Here is a 20,365-nt window from a genome sequence, read left to right as displayed (position 1 = left end):
ACCACATTAAGTTAAGATGCATTATTCATGTCGTAAACCACAAAACGCTAGCAGAAAATGTGCCTTGAAGGGCACTGATCTGGAATCCATCAGAGCAAATTTTTTGTCATAAAGGAAATAAATGGTGTAAAACTCAACTTTTCTACATATATTACGTTCCACTTGTAAAACATGGCTTATGGCATTATAGTCTAAACTGGTTGAGGTTATATTATTTAGTAGGTACAAGAAGTGATGCTAGCCAAAATGTGAAAATCTCAAACATCCACCAGTCTCTAACTGTTCCCACTCCCCACCACATGATTCCTATGGCAATATATTTGAAGTCAGACAGATGTTCTTCAGCAGCATACTTCTCTGGGTCAGGGTTGTCCACCTTAGCCTGCTCCCAAATAATGGGGTCCACACCTGTGTGAAAAAAGACAACAGTCTCAGAAGTAAATCACACGCACAAAAAACCCAACTAAAAACAATCTGGAGTTCAGCTGAGGACGGCACAAAACGCGCATGCACTCGCTTACCTGCAGGCGCGTTTTGAAGCAGCTGCTTGAGTTGAGCCGGAGACAGCTCTGTGCGTGCCACGGACATGACCACTCCAATCTGCGTGAGCTGGACTTTGACGTTGGCCTGCTCCAGATAGCTGAACAGTGTGGTGGCCGGGATGCGCTTGGAGGTGCCATTGGGAGAACGCTCCACCACGTAAACAATCACCTCGGTCCTGAGAGATTCGCAATCAATCAAATATCTATTCCAATTTCTGCACAATCTCTTCTGAAACTAATTAGGGAGCCATAGGTGTAGCAGTACTGATGACTTACTGGTCATTTGGCAGAGCTTTGACACCGTCCACATTGACAGTGAGGGTCTGGTTGTTTCCCAGGACCTTGTGGAGGGACTCCACCAGTGGCTGCTGCTGAGCTCGCACATCAGCTTCCTTTCTATTAAAAAGCAAGACCACTAAACCATCCTCATCCTTACTCACTGGGACGCAGCTGTAGCCCACCGCCTGGTGAATACAACAAAAACATAAAGGACTACAATTTGATGTTCATATTCAAAAAAGGAAGCCTAGAGCACATCCAAGCCCTCAAACCAACTATGCACCATTACCTTGAACCTGCAGAAAGGGTTCTCTTGGCTGAAGTCCACGGGTTGGTTGTTGTTGCTGTAGTAGCCCTTCCCAGTGCCCCAGTAGGCCTGCAACTGGTTCCACTTGGCTAAAATGGAGTCACGCTCATCTCCCAACAAGGTGGGAGCTGAAAGAGCAGTGACCTGCTGGTAAAGTAGGGTGGGCTGAGCCTGTAGCTGGGCCTGCTGGCCAAACAAGCCCCCTAGCAGGTGTGGAGAGAGGAAAGGATATATTGTTAGATTGTCCTGTTCTTTATGAGACAGGAAAAACTACTGTCCTAATGACTGTTATCTTATATTTAAATGAAAGTCACATTTTTTATGTATACACGAATTGCACAGGTCGTATATTTGAGCTTCAGATGCACAGTGTTGGACGGATGATGTTAGAGCTGAAACCTGCAACTGTCTACTTGTTGCCCTCTGCAGTGTTAAGAGGTGCACAGCACATGGGGACAGGAGATGTGGCTGTTGTGTGTCAGCTTTCTGTGCAAGAAAACCCTCCAAAATCTCGATACTGCTGGACATACGAGGCAATTCAAACATGGCGTTTCAAGGGAATACTTCATTTACTAATTAATCAATTATTTTATCATTTACTATTTTAAAAATAAATATCAGACCTAACGTTCTATCTTAACTGTCTTCTTTGGATCATTATTCCTTATCGTCACATGGAAACACTTCAGCTGTTATCTGGGAAGAGTGGAAGGCTCTCACCTGGCTGCTGCTGAGCTGGCTGGATATTAAAGCCTCCAAACCCACCGAGGCCAGTTGTTCCTAATCCAGTTCCAAATCCCGTTGTCCCTGCAGCGGTCCCAGCGCCAAGCCCAGAGGAGAACCCAAAACCTTTGTTCTGCGTGTTACCGAACAGGCCGCCTAAAGCAGAAGGTTGAGCCAACACAGTAAGAACAAATGGACATTAATGATACTGATTCCAGTGTAAAGTGTAGTGATGAGTGTAGAGCCTTTTACAGCCTTTGTTGCCATGCCAACACAAACCGGGGGAGTTTAGAAAACTTAAACCAAAACAATTAATATCAGTTTACTAGTCAACCTTTTTTGGTTTATTACCATTTCTAACTTTCGTCTAAGACATTAGAATACTTAATAATTACCTTAATGTACATTAATCTTCCTGCGGGACTCAGTATAGTTTATATTTGTAAAAAAAAAAATCCCTTGCATTACCGAGTAGTAAAGATATTTGTTTGAAAACGGATTCATTTTTCTACAACCTGTCTTTGATAACAGTTGCCCCAGTTGGACAAAACTGGGGAACATACTCTTTATAAAAACATAGAAAAACAAATGTGTTGGCCAACACACATAAATGGTGGTATTTAATATGAGCAACACGGCTGACCTGCAGTGTTGGCGGGACCAGCAAAGCTAAATGTGGACCCTGGTGCAGCAGCAGTTGTTGTTGTTGTCCCAAAGCCACCAAACGTGCCTGGAAAACAAAGCAAATCATGCCAAATGAAATAAGGGGTTAAAAAAGTAAGATCAATACAAGAAAGAAATTGCTGACTAATTGTAAAAGACAAAAATCATGACTGAGCTTTTACTTTAATAAAAAAAAAAAACTGAATTTGATTTCCATCTTAACATCGGTCAGAAGGTAAAAGTTCACATGAATCAAATTGGACAAACACATAATCCAACAATGAATCGCCTCATGCAAATGAAAATAAATGCAAACTTTATGAGACGACGCAACATGACAAAAAATAATATCACTGCACCACATAGATGGGAAAATGGGTGTTTACAGACACAGGCTGTACTGATTAATCAATCACAAAGGTCAACTACCTGTGCTAGCCAGGCTATTACCAAAATTGAAAACAGTGCCCGTGGTGGTTGCTGTACCAAAGCACCCCACATTAAAGCTGACTGCTGCTGGGTTGGCATTTAAACCAAGCCCCCCAAAACTAAACCCACCAGCCGTGGTGCTTCCAGCTCCCAGCCCCCCAAATCCTGCAGCCAACGGAGGCAGGCAGCGAGAAAGAGAGAATAACACGGAGGAGTTAAATGAAAAAAGGTCAGGCTTGAATGGGTTAATTAGTTGCAAAAATGTGCATCTTACCAGTGTTGGTGGAGCCAAAACTAAATCCTGTGGCCGGTGCGGCAGCAGTAGTGGCGGCTGCCCCGAAACCAGGGGCTGTGAGAGCTACAATGAAAAAGCAGACACAAGAAAAAGGCAGACAGTTAAACTGGCATCCAGATTTGATTACAACAACACATATCACAGTTTAAATACTTAATTTTAATAAAAGGTACTTTATCTGACAATATATACCAGACTACTGTCTTTTGAAATTGAATACCAATAATACATGCAAGTATCATTTTCTGTGTTTTCATTCACGCCTCATGGTGCCAAATGAGTCGACAACAGATTCTAGTTTGCACAAATGATGTGCAACACATACATTTACACACATTTCCTATAAAACCGTACGGGAGACACAATAATGATTTTTAGAAAGTTTGCACACGTTCGATTTTAGTTGAAGTTATTCTGTTACCAAAACAAGTTGGTGACGCTTTCGTGACGCTCAAATATCTAGACGAAAAACAATGTGAGGGAGGAGGAAAAGTAGAAACCTTAAGGGGAGCAACACAGGAGGGATCGGAAGTATGGTAGATGTTATGTGTACAGAGAATTAACAACAGATTTACAAATTAGTGAGCAAAATAATGATGGGAAATATTACAATTATTGACGAATTATTAATAACGTATGCCACTGCTCGCTTCCCCATCGTTCTTTTCGTGTTGTCCTCAACCTAAATCAGCCCGAACCCCCGTTAGGATGTGGGGACCACCATTAGCTCTAGCTCCAAGCTCTCATTTTTGACCTGAGACAAACCAATGGGAACTGTTAAATCTGCCGCAATATCGGCGACCAACAGCCCAGTGGAGGCGGGTGGGATCCCTGTGGCTCATAGGTGGGGTAGAGGGCGAGGGCGAGGCCCCCCCCCACTCTACCCCACCTGCGATGAGGGTCACATCTCTGGACTTACTGCCGAATCCGGATGCGGCCGTGGTGGTGGTGGTGGCTGCGGGGCCGAAGCCAAATGCTGCCGTTGATGCGGTGGGTTTGGCACCAAATGAACCGAAAGAAAACCCGGACGTGCCTTCACATGAACATAAGAGAGTGCGGTGAGTGTTGGGTGGCCCGACAGCAACGTTAAGGCACAGCTAGAATAGATTTAGCAGGCTGCGACCAAATCATTCGTCAACAAAGAAAAAAAGGGCCGCATGGATGAGGTAAACGTGTGAGAGTTAACGCTCACGTTAGTCGTTAGCCAAGACAGCTAATGTTAGCCAAATGCTGTTGCTATAGTTAACAAGAAGTTAACGTTAACCGTTACGGTGACGTTACTGTAACTTTTACGTTGACAGACACATGAGTGATGTTTCACTGAAGCCAACTCTGACATTAAGGTGTAATCACACAATATTATAGTTATAACGTTAGAAAGCATTTCGCATTAAGTGGGCCAGTTGATTCAATCGTCATGACGGCTAACTTGAAGTGAGCTCGGAGAGCATCAGTTGCTAATGTACACACACAAAAGTAACACTATCTGGACAATGTGAGATTTGCATTGTTTTATTGTCATTTACATAATCCTAAACCCAATTAAAATGTCCTTACTTGCAGCTGGGTTACTCGTGGCTCCGCCAAAACTGAACGCCATGTTGGATGTTTTCAGACGCAGGCGGTTCTTCTTCTTCTTCTTCTTGAGGCTCAGCTGTGATCATCCGACGTAACGGCGCAGCAGCGCCACCTGCAGTCGGCATGCGGGATGGTTACTAATGATGGGCCCAGTCAAAAAGAGGCGCTCATTCATTCCAATGGTAAAAGCAAATACAATGGCGGCTCATTTTAGGGTGAAATTATAATTATATATTATTGACGAAATCTTGTGAAAGTGAAATACACATGTGTCTTAAAAGCAACGGACAAATAATAGATCTCTTCAAGAGCCCAATATGTCTTTATTTTCTGATATATGGTTTTCCTGGAGTTTAAGTGGCGTGGACTACCCCGCTTTTTGAATTTAATCCTGTAACAATTCATACAATGCCAGTAAAATTTGAACTTCAAATTAATTTTAGTTAAGGGGCCACAAACTACTACTACTACTACCTACTTTGATCTCAAGTGGGCCAGACCAGAAAAGTCTTAGCATGGTAACGCATACATAACTATTCATTTCTCTATTGTTATTCAACTTTGGTGAAGGTTTTTTGATTATAAACCCTATTTTAAGGTCTTTCTACAGTAAACTAAAATCGTTAAATGTTGGAATATCAATCATAAGGCTGTTATTTGCATTGCTCTATGTCCAACTCCTCCTCCTTTATCAGGTCTTGGCACCCTGGCAAGGTGGCAAGATAGAGTTACTTTTTTTTAGTTTCCTTATCCATACATCCAGACTCAGCCTTCGGTTGCATCACAACATGAGTGACGTTAGGGAGCAACGCAGTTAAGAGCGCGCACCCCCCTTCGCTCGGTTGTTTATGCCGTGCATATTTTTACCCACTGGCGAAGATGAATTCGAGAGTTAAAAATTTCTACAATAAATGACACAATGTCAAGGTAAAAGTGATGTAAAGACGCATTTTCTGAAACTAATTTTATTTTTGTGTATGCAGTAAAAATGGTATTAACAGTCTGTTTCAAAGCTATGGGCAACTAAAGAATACATGGCTATAGCAGTAACAATGATTTCAGAAAGTACAATCTGTGATCAAAGTATGACACAAAGTAACCCGGTGTTCAATCCATATGGTGCTGTTTGTGTTTTGGTTTTACCAACAAAACAAAACAAAAATCATAATTCTTTAACCACAATTCCAGTATTGCATGATACTGTATTTTTTTGCATCTTTATTCATTAATTGACCCATTTTAAATGAAGCTACATTGTGCACTCTACGTGAATTTCTTCAATTTTCATTGGGTTTTCTGTGCTAGACTCATTAAAGTATACAAATAGTCAAATCAAATGAAGAATCTCAAAATTAAGCTTCCCCACTATTGTGTGATATATTGCTTGCTGATTACTACAGTGCATGTAAGTCATTCATCCTTAAACTGTTGCAACTAGGAATAAGAGCAGTAACACAAGCTGGGCTCAACACAGATACAAGCAAGTCATTCTGCAGCATTCACGGCGTTACATTAAATGGACCTGAAATCGGATAATTTAACCAGCCTCGAGTGACAAAGTTTGACCCTAAGAAGCAACTATTAAACGGCCATGGTTTAATGTTGACTTTTGTTTGGTATTTAGAAGTAAAAGATGCACATGAGAGTAGATTTGTTGGTGTGACATGGCATTATGTTCACAAAATATGGAAAAAAAAGAAATAATTGCAGAAACATGATTCCTATAAAGGAATAACTTCAGTAATTCTTCACATTTGACCTTCATTTTTTAAGGGAATCCTTCACAAATGTTCAAAAAAAAAAGGTATGTCGGTTCTATTTTAGCGCTAACAACGTTACCGCGGGCTCATATAAGCCCACCTTTAAATGATAATACGCTGAATTACATTTTGATATGGTGATGAGTTAATACAAGCAGTTATACAGGGTAGAATACTGTCAACATACAGATTCAGTACTGTATGAAAAAGTCATACGGCACTTTGCTTTAAAAGGCCAATAACGGTGTCACTAGGGGACACGTGTGACGCTCTAACTTTGCATTCAAACATCTCTACATTGACATTTACAACAGATCAATAGGACTTTTACAAAAGTTTCAAACATTCAGTGTTTTGTCTTAAATTCATTCCCGTCACACACTGAGAGGAATGTAAACAGCTTGCACTGTGTATGTACACAAATATACTCTGACGTGTATGTCCACAGATGTTCCTCTAAGCACAGTGCACCAGTAGAAAACCACAACGAGCCATTTAGTTTAGGATCAAACACAAATGACACGTAAGTAATACTGAATCGACTGAAACGTCTTCACAAAGAGAAGGCTTGACGTTTGTTTCGCTTTGCTCCTTTTTATTTAACAGTGGTTCGTAGTATTAAAGCAGAGGCCCCCCTGAGAGTGGTGTATCATATCTTTAAAAAAAACTCACAGTTAATGGACTTGTCTACTGGGAAGTATGAGAGAATGAGGCGAGGCCCAAGCCCTAAAATATAATTTATTCCACAACAATAAGTAGCCCTTCACGCACAGTGTTTCACAAACAAATGTCAAACCTTTTCTCGTAATTCAGAACGTACTGCGAGCTTGACGTCAGGTAGTCCCCCGTGACTCAAATGGACCACATAGACTTTGAGATTAAAAAAAAAAAAAAAAGTTTTCCCTCCTCAATTCCTCCACCGCCGAAGATTTCCATTCATAAAGGAGGTATTTATCATTTCCCACCCCTCTCCTGAAAACCCGAATCCCCGTGTGAAGTTGTGATGGTTGAACGGAGCCCCCACCCCCCCCCCCCCTCCTCAAGCCTCGGGGTCACCTTTCGGGGTCAAAGAGATGTAGGTGCCGTTTTGAGGATCTTCCTTCTCCTTGTCACTGACTGGAGAGTAAGAAGTGTCCTCTTCGTTGGAGGTCTAGTGGGGGGGGATGGAGATGCAAAAAAACATTTAAAAAGCTAATCTCAATTTACCGTGTACAGGTAAACATGTTGAACCCGTCACCTCACATTGCAAGTATACATTCTGAATTACTTAGACATTTTATTCCTGAATTATGTTAATGTGTCGAAAACAAACAATAGAAAAATAGAGATTGAATAGAGCGGACACAACATGGAATATCACACGAAGCGACGGCAAGACTTACAGCATATAGAGGCTTGGTAAACACAGTGCGCTTAACTTCGTTCTGCACAAAGACACACAAGCACAGTGCACACGTGTCACGCAAAGATGGACAACGTTACTCATTGAGACAAGGCGAGCGAATTGTGAGCAGTTGGAATGAAAACAGGCGCGGAGCGTCCGTCGTACCTTTTGTTTGCGGGCTCGGAAGAGGAGGACGATGAAGACCAGCAGCATAATGCCGCCCAGGCCCACGATGAAGAGCGGGAAGTTGGACACCACGGTGACGATCAGCAGCAGCTTGTGGACCCTCGCCGCGGAGGCGTCGTCAATCACCACGCTCTGCGTATCACACGGCAACGCGAAAGGTACATTATGGCCCGGGAACTTTTTATTTATTTATTACTGGTGGCTGGTTTCAGCATCCAGAATATTCCACTCCCAGAGGTTTCGCCCTGATTCAACAAAGAGGCTTCATTTCCATTTCGGAGTGAAAAAAACACACATCGCTTTGTTTCTAATATTACAATTGAGCGATGATCCACGACCCGCAACGTAAGTGTCAGCACCTCGCAGTGTTTCTTACCTCGTTGATAAACATGATGGGAAAGATCGTCTCATTCAGGACTTTAGTTTTCCTGTTGTGAACCAAATGTAAAGAGAGTGAAGCGATTACATTCGGCACAGACACACACACACACACACACATCGGTACTATGGAACAGCGTTCGGATGCTCACGGGAAACCAGAGAGTCTTTCGATCAACATGTTTATCTGAGCTCTCTTGTTTGCACGAACAATCACCCCCGTGGTCTGCAAGAAAAAACAAATCTAGTGTTAATAATGTTAAGTGGATGGTTTCGTCACCAGAACAGACAACAACATGACATCTATGACGTGGTTTTGGTTGGAGGAACCAAGCTGCGGTTCCTTTTCTGTACCACTAGGTGGCGGAGTTGGAGCACAGCGTTCCAGTAGTTGAGGGAAATGTTTTGCTCCCGTCTTTTTTCCTTTTCTGGTCGTGAGGCTGACGAGCCTGTGTGCTCACCGGGTTCAGGTCCAGGTAAGTTTGGTGATGCTCTCTTTTCGGGGACATCCCCCCGATGGCGGCCACGTATTTTTCGTCGGCCAGGTAGAAATGTGGGAAGGACGCGACCACCGGGGCCCCTGGGTGAGGAGAGGATCCAGGTTCAAGCCACAATCACCACAATAAGTCTCTCTACTCTGAAACAAATGAGTCTCCTTTCGCTCTCCTGTTGCTGTGGTATTATTATTATTATTATTATTATTATTATTATTGTTATTAGGTGGAAAATGTGAAATTTGACAAACAATGTGAATCATCTTCTGGGAATATGTGGCTTCTTCTTTAATAACGATTAAATGCAACTTTTTAACGTGTCTATAACAAGATTTTACACATTAATATGGCCAATTCATTCATGATATTACATGTGTATTTATCACTATTCTTCTAATAAATACACCGATTTGTGCAGAGATGTTATCTAATGTCAGGTGAGAACATTTGATAAAGATCGAAGCCTCTTATGATTCCTGAAACAAAATCAAACAATCAACAATCGAAGAAGGCGTTTAGAAAACAAAACAACAATCTTATCAAATGTCACGAACATTCGTAAAAGCGTCCTCAGGGGAAGGTAATGAGATATAATCTGACCTCCGCCTCAGGAAAGGCAGCATGTTCCTCAGAATCAATTTTACTAAGAAAACAAACAATAGGAACACTAATGGAATATTAATAACCCGTTAATAGAACAAAGTTAGGGCTGCATCTAAAATCCAGCTGCAGACTCGTGTTACTTTGTTCCTTCCTCATATTGTAAACAGAGACCCCCCCCCTCGCCGCTCGTACAACACGGCCTCGGTCATGGATGAGGAAATGTGCACTCGTGGAGATCATTAGCGGTGAGGTTCCACCTGCGCAGCGTCGGACAAAGTCGCCGTCTCGCCAGCAACAACAAAGTCAAATGGTTGCACAGCGCGAGGTGCTGAAGAAGTAGGACAGAGGTGACGGTTTTCCTGCACTTGTGTTTGGCAACGTACGTTTGCCAAAAACATCACACGGCCGCTGTCACCTGAGAGGGCGTTCCCGTCACAACCCACAAGGTCGTTTAACGCACACACAGACACACACGTACACATGTTTGCATGGGTACACTTATGAGTGCCTCTTAATCGCCGGGTTCGTTCCTTAACACCTGAGCTTAACCTTCTCTCTCCCAGCGCCTTGTTTTTTTTTTAATTGGGTATTGCGCATGATTAACATTTATGTGAACAGCAGCCAAGTAGGTCATGGGAGAAGAAACTGCAAACAACTCAGTGCCTGTTTCTTCTTGGTCGACAGCGTGCAAATATCCCGTCAAATCAACCCGCTATTAAATGTATTCCCTCCCAGCAATGATCTTGAAACTTGAACACAAGAATGACAAGACGTTCCCTTTTGTTAAATGCCTCTCCAAAATAAGTTACAAGTATCCGCATGGCGTGACTGAATGGAACACAGAGTAATAAATCCTTGCAGCAGGAACTAAAAATACGGTGAGTTATTAATATAAAACACATTAACCACATCAAGACACTCCTCCTGTCTCCTGTTCTTTCACAGGGAATGATAATGTTCTAACAACATTTTTTCCAAATGTTCTGTGGCACTAAACCTCCTCAAGGCCAGCATCAGGTGACGGGGCTAAGCAGCCCCCCCCTCCCCCTCCCAGCTACTGGGCCAGTCATGGTCAGATGGCGCCTGAAGTGTTGAGAGGGCCGTGTCACATGGGTCACTTAGAGGGTAGGAAGGAGAACCTGGACCGTCTGGCTGGTGAGGAAAGCCTAAAGAACAAGATCTGACCTCTTCGATATGAAGGTATGCGTTTTCTACATGAGGCCAGAGCGTAACGGCGGGGAATAGAGGCGCCGACACTCACCTTTGCGACAGGGACTGACTTTGAGCAGGCCGGTGCCCAGGCACTCTTTGGGGCTGACGCAGAAGCCCTCGTTGGCCGGGTTCTCCTCTTTGCTGGCAAACACGGAGCGCGGCGGCGTGAAGCGGTACGCCGGGATTCCTTTCACCTCCACTTCTTTCTCGAACTCCATGTGGATCGACCTGGAGGGCAAAAGGAGCCGACGAAACGGCAGGTTTCTTTGTCATCATTTCATTTCTTCGCCTCTGTTCACCAGCGTATTGTCACTTCATTTTATTTCCGACAACCAATTTGTTGCGTATCCGCATTCTCAATTAAGACTAGAAAAACGTGTCATGTTGACATCATAAAAAAAATGCTATCGCTCTCTTTCTTTCACCTCAAAAATCGTACATTTTCTGTTATTTTCATGGATTTGTCGTGTCTTTACAGCCGCTGAGAGATTAGCGCTTATTTGAGCACGTCGTCCTCGTGCTATGTGTCAAGGGAATCCCGACAATTCTCATGGAGAACAAAGGCTTCCATACAGTGTCTGCCAGCTGGCCTTTACCGCTCAGCCCACCAACCGTGCAACAATACTGCAGAGACCTTTCCCTTGACCTCTGCGAGAGAAGCCAAGTAAAGAGCCATACGTGCTTCCTCACAGTGAAAACTTCTGCCTTACAAGGCTGGTCATGAGAGGCCGCTACGGCGTGAATTCACTTCAGATAAATGCAGCGGAGATAATGGCCTTTTATATCTAACTCTCTTCGATGTGTGCGGGCCAACTTTCTTTTTTTTTGTTACATGAAATACCACAGTACAGTTGTCCTCCAAACGCCACGTTGGTGTTTAAACAACGTCCCCCGTTCATCACAGTTCCGTGGTTTTTTTTCCAGCGAGGCTGTGAGTTACGGAACCAAACGGGATCTCGACCCCCTCAGATCACACGGGGGACTTTTTTAGAAAATCGTTCAGATCAGATCAGTCACAGATTCCGTTTACCCAAACGCATGTTTTCACACAAAGGGGTGTTGAACTCCGCTTACAGGGACTAAAAGCTGAGAACTTCTTGTGTGCGAGATGAACACGCGATGAAGCCAACAGGCAATGAGGAAGTAGGTGAAAGTGAAAACATTTAGGAGCGGCTTTTTTTTTTTTTTGCTCTTCAACGGATTATGCTCTTCAACGCTCATTAAAAGGAAGGATGACTAAAGCGACGGGTTATTTAAAAGATCGCGATTTTTCCCTGAAGTTCTGGCATTAGAACTGTGTTCCTCTCCTCAGTCAGTCACTGCGTGAGGCGGTTTCAAAAGCATGAAATTCTTTTGAAATGCTCCAGAAATATGTGTCGTTCCAAAGAAGTAATGCTGAACATGTCTCGCAGACATTTCTGAGAAGAAGGACAAAATAATTGGCCAGATTTATAAAGCTCATTTCCCAGCTGGTCAAGAACAGAAACCGATGCTATTTCCCTGAACATCATTCCATCGTCATCACCATCATCACCATTTTGATACAAACAACCCTTAATTGCTTTAAGGAGTTTTCATCCTCGTGCTCCCGATTAACCTTCCCCTTCCTTAATGACCCTACCTGCAAACCAACCTTCCTCCCATCGTAACCTTTCCACAACGTGCTTCCTGAAAACTACCATGTTAGCCTTTTTTAAAAAAGCCCTCTCAGAAACGGCCGTACTGTGCTTGTTGTGCCCATACCAGAGATGAGTTAAGATGGATAACTGCTGAATTGGTAATACCAGGTTAGGCCGGGGGCAGATTTCCTGTGTTTTTATAACTTTCTCAAACGGAGATGCTGCACCGTACCTGCAGAGGTCGGGAGTAAATATGTAAATGCGCTCATTCTTGTCCAGAAAGGGATGGAAGGCACTTCCATCTGATCCGTTGATGCTGTTGCTTTGGTTAGACGTCCAGAAGGTCAGCTTGCTGAAAAACGACACATGAGCATCACATTTTCACAATGCAATTACAAAAGGGGATCTTAAAGCACTCAGTGGAATTTGTGCTGCTTGCAAAGTGAATGTAAATATTTTGAAGACAGGATGCCCAATGACTTGTGCCCAGATTAATGTTCTTATCGACATAGACAGAATCAAACAACATGTATTTAACACCACTATTATCTCCATCTTAATAGCATGCTTAACAAAAACATGTTTTGATGAACAAACACGTGGTTATCTTAAAATCCCCGTCGGAAAGTACAGTTTCCCCCGGAGTAAGAAATGTAATTAGAGGCTGCGTACTGAGGGAACATAACGGGATAAGAGAGGTCGCCAGAAAGGCATTAAATCTTTCAGGGCGCCCTGATATCCTGTCCTGAGCTCTGCCATGAAGGAAACAGCCCGAACAAAGGCTCGCATATTATTTCGCAAAAAGCAGCAGATACGAGTCTCAAGTCACAGCGGAGGAAGACCGGGAGGGAGCGTGCGTTTGTGGGAGTGTGCGACAGCGCTACCTTTCGCCTTTCCATGTTTCGACGCGGCCGTACTCCATAGAATTCTGCTTCCCAGTGTGGTACACAAATTCCCCGGAGTGACTTCCGTTTTTCTAAATAGATCCAAAGGTTTCAGTCAAACAAACGCGTTCATGTTTAATTGATGAAACAGTTTTGAGAGCTGGCAGGATTCCAGGGAAAATGTCATTCATCAAAAGGGGAACAATAGATCTTGCTGTTTTCATCGGCAATGAACATAATCTGAGGTGCATCCGCTTTGATTATTTGTGGCCATGTACGTGCCTTGTACATCAGACCAAAGACCTTGTCCACGTCCGGACTACTGGCAGCGACGCGGGCCAGCAAGCGATCTTCGTAGCCCCACAGCCATTCATCCACCGTGTGAGTGGCAAAGAAACCCGAGCCGGCGCTTGTCATCATCATGGACGCCATGGAGGCCCTAAAGAAGCTCCCTTTCACCTTGTTCATTACAGCCTGGATATGACATGTGGGTGAGTAATCAAAAAGAGAGCAGGATGAGGAAGATTGAGGAAGCAATAAATACAGTGTAGAAGTCAGTTATAGATTACACACACACACACACTCAACTTTCCCCCTCTTTCGTGTTCATGTCTACGACCTTTAGCTCGTGACTCACCCAGGCCGGGATGTTGACCGTAGTGATGTTATCCACAGCCGGGTCACCCACAGACTTCTCTCTCAAAAACACAAATTTCTTGAAGTTGTATGCGGACACCATCGTGTTATTGTCCAACATGCTCACATTGTCCTTATACCTGTACTCCCTGTGCAAAAACAAACAAACAAACGGGAATTAAGCTTTCTTGCTCCAGGGACACATTGGCTTCTCACAACAGTTAATGACTCAAAAAGCATTGCATGGATCTCAACACACAACTTTTTTTTTTTTTTCAATACAACGTTCTAACATTTAGTAACCCTGACAATAAAAGGCTCAGGGGTCTTGGAAAGCACTGTAGTGTTTTTTTTTGTTAATTCACCAGTGGACCTCAATATTTTTTTTCCCAAGTGATTCAAAATCTACCTAAAGTTTCCAATCAGGACTGAAAAGGACGTGAAACAACATACTGTAGATACCTCAGACTGACCTTTAGCAGGATGGGGTCACAGCCATTGAAATGAACCTGGCTGGATTTTATTTTTTTACACTTACTTTACGCTTTTTTTTTATTGTATATTAACAACAATTGAAGGTTAAAAAAGCTGATGCGGTCCAGATTTGAAGACAGCAGAAAACATGAACCCCTCAAAGCCAATAATCAATTTCATATGTCGGGGTCTTGGTCTGTATTGGAGAGTAAAAAAGCTTGTGTTCCCCCTGTAGTCACCCTGCAGATATCACATGATTATTAAAACGTTGTGCTGCAGGGCTGAGCCTCTTAAGCTGGTTAGCAAGACGGATTCTTTGTTTTCGGCTGAGCAATACCAGAGAAGTGTTGCGATGGACAAAACTAACTACAGCTGTCAAAGCGGATACTTTAATTAACCCAAGGAGTATTGTGTCCTGCAGTCATACGTGCACGGACCTATTTCAGGAAGTTTAACAACGACATGAAAAAAGGCGCCTAATACAAAGTGCGCTGGTATTATAGTCTCTAAGAGCATTTTGGATTGGTCAGACAGCTGTTGGAGGGGGCTCTTTCCGAGGCCCTCGTTGGAGCACAGGGATGTTCATCCCTCTAGGCTCTCGGATCAACGCGCCTCCGTTGTTCGCATGTATGGACTTGTTATTGTTAAAATGGGCAACAGGTGGTTCCTGTTGAACTGCATTTGACATTTTTTTGCAACATGTTTGTGCGCTGGTGTTGTTCGTGCACTCCGGCATTTAAGCGGCCATCACCCATTATTACTATGCATTTATAGTTCAAGTGTAATTTCATTCTAGCGTAAGCGTGCATGTTTATATTTTAATACTCAACAGAATGTTGGGTTAAAACATATCGCTGGTGCCGCTTTCCAGGAAGTTTTGCTGGAAGTGATTTAATGTGGCCCTCGGCACCATGTGCTTACCGCGGCCAAAAACAACGTCCTTTTTAATGCAACTCAACATTAAGGTGAGAACAGAATAGAATTTCAGTGGCAGGTTTGACCCGCTGGTTTGTGTTCTGGCAGCCTACCTGTACGTGTAGGGTCCGACCTGCGTGACCTGAGGCTTGGCCCCCGCGAGGAACGCATCCACATTGGTCATATTGAAGAAGAAATACTCCATGTAGACCGGAGGGGGGGGGCTCTTCCATGACTCAAACACGCGGCTTCCCTCAACCAAAACAATCTCCTGTTGGGACAAAAAAAGTGAACTAATTAACTACGTGAAAACCTTTTCTGTTTCAAAGTAATGCAAAAACACCCACCGCCCCCATTTCCTTTTTCATTTTGCAAGCAGAAGCGTTTTTCGGCCGATGATGCATTTGATGCGAGATGTGCAAAGGTTTCTGCTGTCTCAAATCACATGTTTTGAATTCAGACTTTCCAGTACCTTTCGGTCCGTAGTAAAAACAACCCCCCCGAGAGCAAAAACATCCTTGGCGGGGTGGGGGTGGTGTGGGGGGTGGGGGGGCAGCTGCTGTCTCAGCGTCAGGCAACAACACACATGAATGGTTTTGAGGGAGACCCGCCTCGGCTCTCCATTGTCAGCGGTTGCCCATGACAACGGGCACTCATGGAGGGGGGGGGGGCGGGGGGCACGTCATGTGATGCCGAGAACTGGATGCCCCGATTGTTGCGCCCTTAATGATCTTAGCCGCATTCCTCAGCGCTGGGCCCTACGTGGCCATGGAGGGGGCCAGGACACAAAAACACGTTCAGCATCCTGTTTCTTCTCACGGTGCACTCGATCCTTTTCCCCCCCCCAGCAGATATCCATCGCCTGAGGAAAAGGGCAACCTGCTTCACTGTAGGAACCTTTTGAGGAACTGGAAGACGCGAGAAGTGAGAGGAGATCATGAAGAGGGAATCTCACTCTCTCTCTCTCTCTCTGGGGCGAATTGTGTCAGATTTGTTTGTTAAAAGTGAAAAGCTGTGCTTCAGAATGAGAAAAGCCCACCGACGGGTCCCGTTATTTCAGGGGAGCACGGCCCCCCCCCCTCCCTCCCTTCTCTTTTGGGGTCCCATCTACTTGTTCCAAGACAAAAGTTTAGCTGAGTAGTCAAGCACAATAAAGCCGTCCCTTTAGATTGAGGGAGGGGAGCGGGGCTCATTCCATGTCCTCCTTTCATGCTTCAAACAATCGTTATGGTAACTCTCCCAGCGTGCTGCACGGAGTACAGCGCGGAAAACAGGAACAGAGACCCTCTCATCTCAGTAGTACTACTTACACCGCTCCCTTTTTGAAAACACATGTAGCAGGTGAATACACAAATACGCATACAGATGGCGCTTTGATGTCGAGGCAGGCAAATTCACGGCGGCAAATAACAGCGGACGCGGCGAGGAGCGCGGCGAGGAGCGCGGCGAGGAGCGCGGCGAGGAGCGCGGTGCACGCGGTTTGCATACTCTGAACGTCGTCTCGGCACCCGACGAGGCTCTACCAGCTGAACTGGAGTCCAGCCCTGCTGATCCCATCAAAGTCTTATTGCAGCAAGGCCCACCCTGCTTTAAAGTGACCAGAACCCTGAGGGTCCATCAACCGGGGTTCTGGTTGGCAAAGGAAAAGTAAAGCTAACTACTAATTTACGATTTTAAATTAACTTAAGATGTGTTTTCTCAATAGATTTGTATGTCGGAAAGAACACTTGTTTGCGCTCTACGGACGGCTTTGAAAAACACGGCGTGGAAATGGGATTTGGTGGAGATTGTGGGAAGGTGATCCTTTGACTTTTCCTCCAACTGGAACAGCTTTAGACTTTGTTATTTGTAAACTTTGTGGGGCCTTGGTCCAAAGTCACATATCTTCACAACCACTGGCCATGGAAACACTAACCCTTGAGCACATGACTGTGGGTAGAGACCCAAATCATCTGTATGTTATGTGGAACGCTTCCAAAATCAGTATTAAAAAAAAAAAAAGAAACTGTGTCAAAGGTAAAAACCCAGCGAGAAGCCAGCAGACGAAGAAATGAGGGGTTTCCAGGCGCTACGAGCGGCCTAATGCCAGACGACCTATCGGCCACCATTACCCCATCAGCAGGTCATCGCATGCTGACCTCCGGGTTGACTCAAATGGAAGCTGAAGGACTGCCAAGCGCGTCGGTTTCCCAATAAAACGAGCAGCGTGAAAGAGGCTCAGCGCACGCAGAGAGTCTGAAGCTCGGGGGGTATGCGCGGTATGCGATCCTCCACGCTGGTGCAATTCGGGGAAAGGAGGCAACTGGACGCAGCTGACAAAACTCATAGCGCCGAGGTAGCGGATGAATGTCTCCATGAGAGCGCGTGTTACTAACTGTGGTCAGTCTGGGTCTAAAGCCAGCAGGTATCATCACATAGATATACCATAACATAGATAAACAACAGACTTCTTCATACAACATAAAGTGATATTATATTATATTATCTGTTATATGAAATTCTTCCACTGATGGGAAGTCAAGTTTGTCTATTTATTCATCCATTGGTGGCTCAAAATTGATTGAAATGAAATGAATTGCCGCATAAGCGTGTTTAAATTGTGAAATGACACTTCAATTCATCTGTTGACTTTAAAATGTGAGCACATCTGTGACCAACACCAGCCCGGTACAATCTTATCTCTGGCCACTGATTAACTAACAGGATCTTTTCTCCACTTCCTGCTTCAGACGCCATTAAAAGTCAAATAAAATGTATGTTTAAATATTGTACTGTATACATCCAATGACCTCCAAAGTCAACACTAAGCCTCTCGGGAAAAGGTCACCTGAAACCGTTGTGCAGCGGCAGGTTGGATATGAAAATAAGGATTAAGGCGTGGCGTTTGATAACAGTGAGTTTGGGCTCATGTCCACACTGTTATCCTAGCAAAGTGAACCTTGTGGGAACCAACGCTCAAAACTGTCTGAAATGAACTGCAGTCAATGAGGTGTGTGAAAAGAGCCCCTCCCGCGGACGCCATGCTCCACTCGGCCCCCGCTGGAGCTGAACGGCCGCTTTTGCTTTTTTATTCAAAGTGTACGAATATTGAACGTTCCACATGTGCCAAATTGAACCAAAATGCACCAAATGTCACCCTGCACATCCCGACAGTGCAGCAACCAAGCGTGTGTTGAGAGAAATGACCTGAACGGTTTAAATCCTGCAGATGATGCAATCAACTGACTGACGTTTGTATTTAGTGCGTGATAATAAAAGTGTTTGTATTTGTGTGTTGACTTGTCAGCCTCAGGGATTAAAGATCTAAGAAGTCCTTAAACTGCAGAGCTGTGAAGGTCATTGGTACAGATGTTTACTTAGTTTAAATGATAATGAAACAGATACACCCACCACCCTTCCTCCCACGGACTAAAATGTCAATGTTTTATGTTTCTTATCCTCAGAATCTGTTAACAATCTGAAGTAGCAAACACTTCTTATCAGCAGCGACTGAACAACACAACTTTGACTAAGCAGAAATAAAAACAGTATTCTGCATTTCTGATTATTTACTGAAATTGAATGGACCAAAAAAAAAAATCAAAGAACGGATACATTAAAAAAAAGACAGTTTTACAGTATTAAGAAAAAGTCCTACAACTAATTGAGAACTAGTTGACAGCGCTGAACCGATTACTCAAGAAATGAATGTTGAGCAACAGCAATGAACTAAACCGTTTTAAAGTCAATTTTCAAACGATAATATCTTCAGAACAGATGGTCAGAAAAAAAGTCGTTTGCAGTCACGGCCTTTGAGAAGCTGTTTACATTTATATCGTCCTCTCTCAGCAGCAGGTCTGTGACATAAATACCGACCAATAACAAACACAAGCCATACCAACTCAGCCCTTACTTATTCTTAGCTGTGGAATTTGCCTTTGAACCATCTCGTGTCATCGTGTCCAGAATTCAAGGCAGAATGCATAGAGGAGGGGTGGGAGGGGAGGAGGGGGGTGAGGGGAAGGGTGTGGGGGGGCGTGTAGCAATCCAAGCTGCAAGTGCTGATTGCAGAGTGGAGGTTAATAAACCCTTAATAACGCTCCTCCGCCTCAGTGAGTGTGAGCATGCTCATTGGAGTCGCTCCATCACTGTGAAAAACAACATGCGCTCCAGCAACCGTTGCATATATAACACACCTGATGTCATAATGAAAAATACAATTTAAAAAACAGCAAAGCATGCACCAAAGTTTGGTCACATAGTATTCAAAGTTTGCACATTTGAAATCACAACGAATGCCCGTTGTGACCGCATTAATCCGTAATGTCTAAAGATAAAGGCACGTGAACTTTAACCCCCCAGGAGGGTTTGCAACGCAGCGAGGATCTCCCATCAACTTCCACGGACTCTTTACTTGTTGTCACTGCAACAACACGTGCAGAAGGAGGGAAAGTTTGTGTTTACCTTTTTGAGGCGGTTGTGCATAAACGTGCGGAACACTTGAGCCACGACTAAACCGATCCCGACGACCAGCAGGGAGGCGCAGGCGATCCCCGCCGCGTAGATCGCGCACGATCTCCGCGTCATGTTTCGCAGGTTGGCGGCGAAAACGCAGAGGGCTGCGCGCGCGCGTCGCCTCTCACGGGGTGATGGGAGTTGATGGAGGTCGTTGATGCCGGCTGACGAGTTGACGTGCACACCTCGCGCAAAGAGAGTGCCCGACGGCCGCAGGAGCCGAAGCGCGTGCGCGTCTCTCCTTTTGGCTCTGCAGAGACTTAGTAACGGTGGCGGAGATGTTTCGCTGGTCCTCTGGGTTTTTTTTCCGGGTGACCGAGGAGCTGAGGGGAAATCTGTGCACTTCAAAGTTAATAATGAAGCCCGCTTCACTTTGACCCCCCACGAGGTGCTGTGACACTGCCCCGACGTGGCGACCCAAGAGGCGCATTCAGTGAGTAACTCTGTGGCACGCAGTATTTGTAGCTGGCTGTGAACCATCTCACTCCCTCCGTGCGAGGAGAGCGCTGA

The 20,365-nt window shown here is 44.5% G+C and overlaps 2 protein-coding genes and 1 long non-coding RNA gene across 7 annotated transcripts in view; 1 reads left to right on the top strand and 2 right to left on the bottom strand.

The window, feature by feature from the left end:
• nup54 (nucleoporin 54) overlaps positions 1–4,934 on the bottom strand; it is a 7,413-nt gene extending 2,479 nt beyond the window's left edge. The window contains exons 1-10 of one of the 4 annotated variants that reach the window (XM_040196932.2): positions 4,796–4,934; positions 4,158–4,271; positions 3,218–3,301; positions 3,073–3,108; positions 2,495–2,581; positions 1,849–2,007; positions 1,111–1,331; positions 819–1,006; positions 522–718; positions 354–408 (exon numbers count right to left, since the gene is read on the bottom strand). In XM_040196932.2, coding sequence (XP_040052866.1) covers positions 354–408; positions 522–718; positions 819–1,006; positions 1,111–1,331; positions 1,849–2,007; positions 2,495–2,581; positions 3,073–3,108; positions 3,218–3,301; positions 4,158–4,271; positions 4,796–4,838 — 1,184 coding nt within the window. In that variant the 5' untranslated portion in view covers positions 4,839–4,934. The remainder of the gene's footprint in view (positions 1–353; positions 409–521; positions 719–818; positions 1,007–1,110; positions 1,332–1,848; positions 2,008–2,494; positions 2,582–3,072; positions 3,109–3,217; positions 3,302–4,157; positions 4,272–4,795) is intronic. The other 3 variants (XM_078088058.1, XM_078088059.1, XM_040196934.2) reach the window with 3 other exon arrangements.
• Positions 4,159–6,294, top strand: LOC120831489 (uncharacterized). The gene is made up of 2 exons (XR_013452525.1): positions 4,159–4,296; positions 4,854–6,294. It is a non-coding gene; the product is annotated as an uncharacterized LOC120831489 (long non-coding RNA).
• Positions 5,766–20,365, bottom strand: LOC120831488 (lysosome membrane protein 2). Of its 2 annotated transcripts, XM_040196935.2 has the most exons (13): positions 19,805–20,365; positions 15,475–15,632; positions 13,974–14,121; positions 13,619–13,810; positions 13,337–13,428; positions 12,685–12,804; positions 10,883–11,061; positions 8,986–9,104; positions 8,677–8,750; positions 8,523–8,574; positions 8,126–8,278; positions 7,959–8,000; positions 5,766–7,726 (listed from the first exon to the last, which is right to left on the bottom strand). In XM_040196935.2, exons 1-13 carry the CDS (start codon positions 20,333–20,335, stop codon positions 7,616–7,618), a joined length of 1,971 nt encoding a protein of 656 aa, XP_040052869.2. In that variant the 5' UTR covers positions 20,336–20,365; the 3' UTR covers positions 5,766–7,615. The 2 variants fall into 2 exon arrangements, with proteins under 2 accessions (XP_040052869.2, XP_040052870.2); XM_040196936.2 differs by lacking the exon at positions 7,959–8,000.

This window comes from Gasterosteus aculeatus, chromosome 14 (genome assembly GCF_964276395.1).
Source record: "Gasterosteus aculeatus chromosome 14, fGasAcu3.hap1.1, whole genome shotgun sequence".
Classification (NCBI taxonomy): Eukaryota; Metazoa; Chordata; class Actinopteri; order Perciformes; family Gasterosteidae; genus Gasterosteus; species Gasterosteus aculeatus.
This window is presented reverse-complemented; position numbering and strand designations above follow the sequence as displayed.

Coding starts and splice junctions, on each gene's coding strand:
- LOC120831488 (XM_040196935.2), bottom strand. CDS start 20,335: ATGGTTCACAGCCAGCTACAAATACTGCGTGCCACAGAGTTACTCACT. Junction 14,122..15,474: donor GTCGGACCCTACACGTACAG/GTAGGCTGCCAG, acceptor GTTTTTGCACAG/GGAGTACAGGTATAAGGACA. Junction 11,062..12,684: donor TTTACTCCCGACCTCTGCAG/GTACGGTGCAGC, acceptor TTTGCCCTCCAG/GTCGATCCACATGGAGTTCG.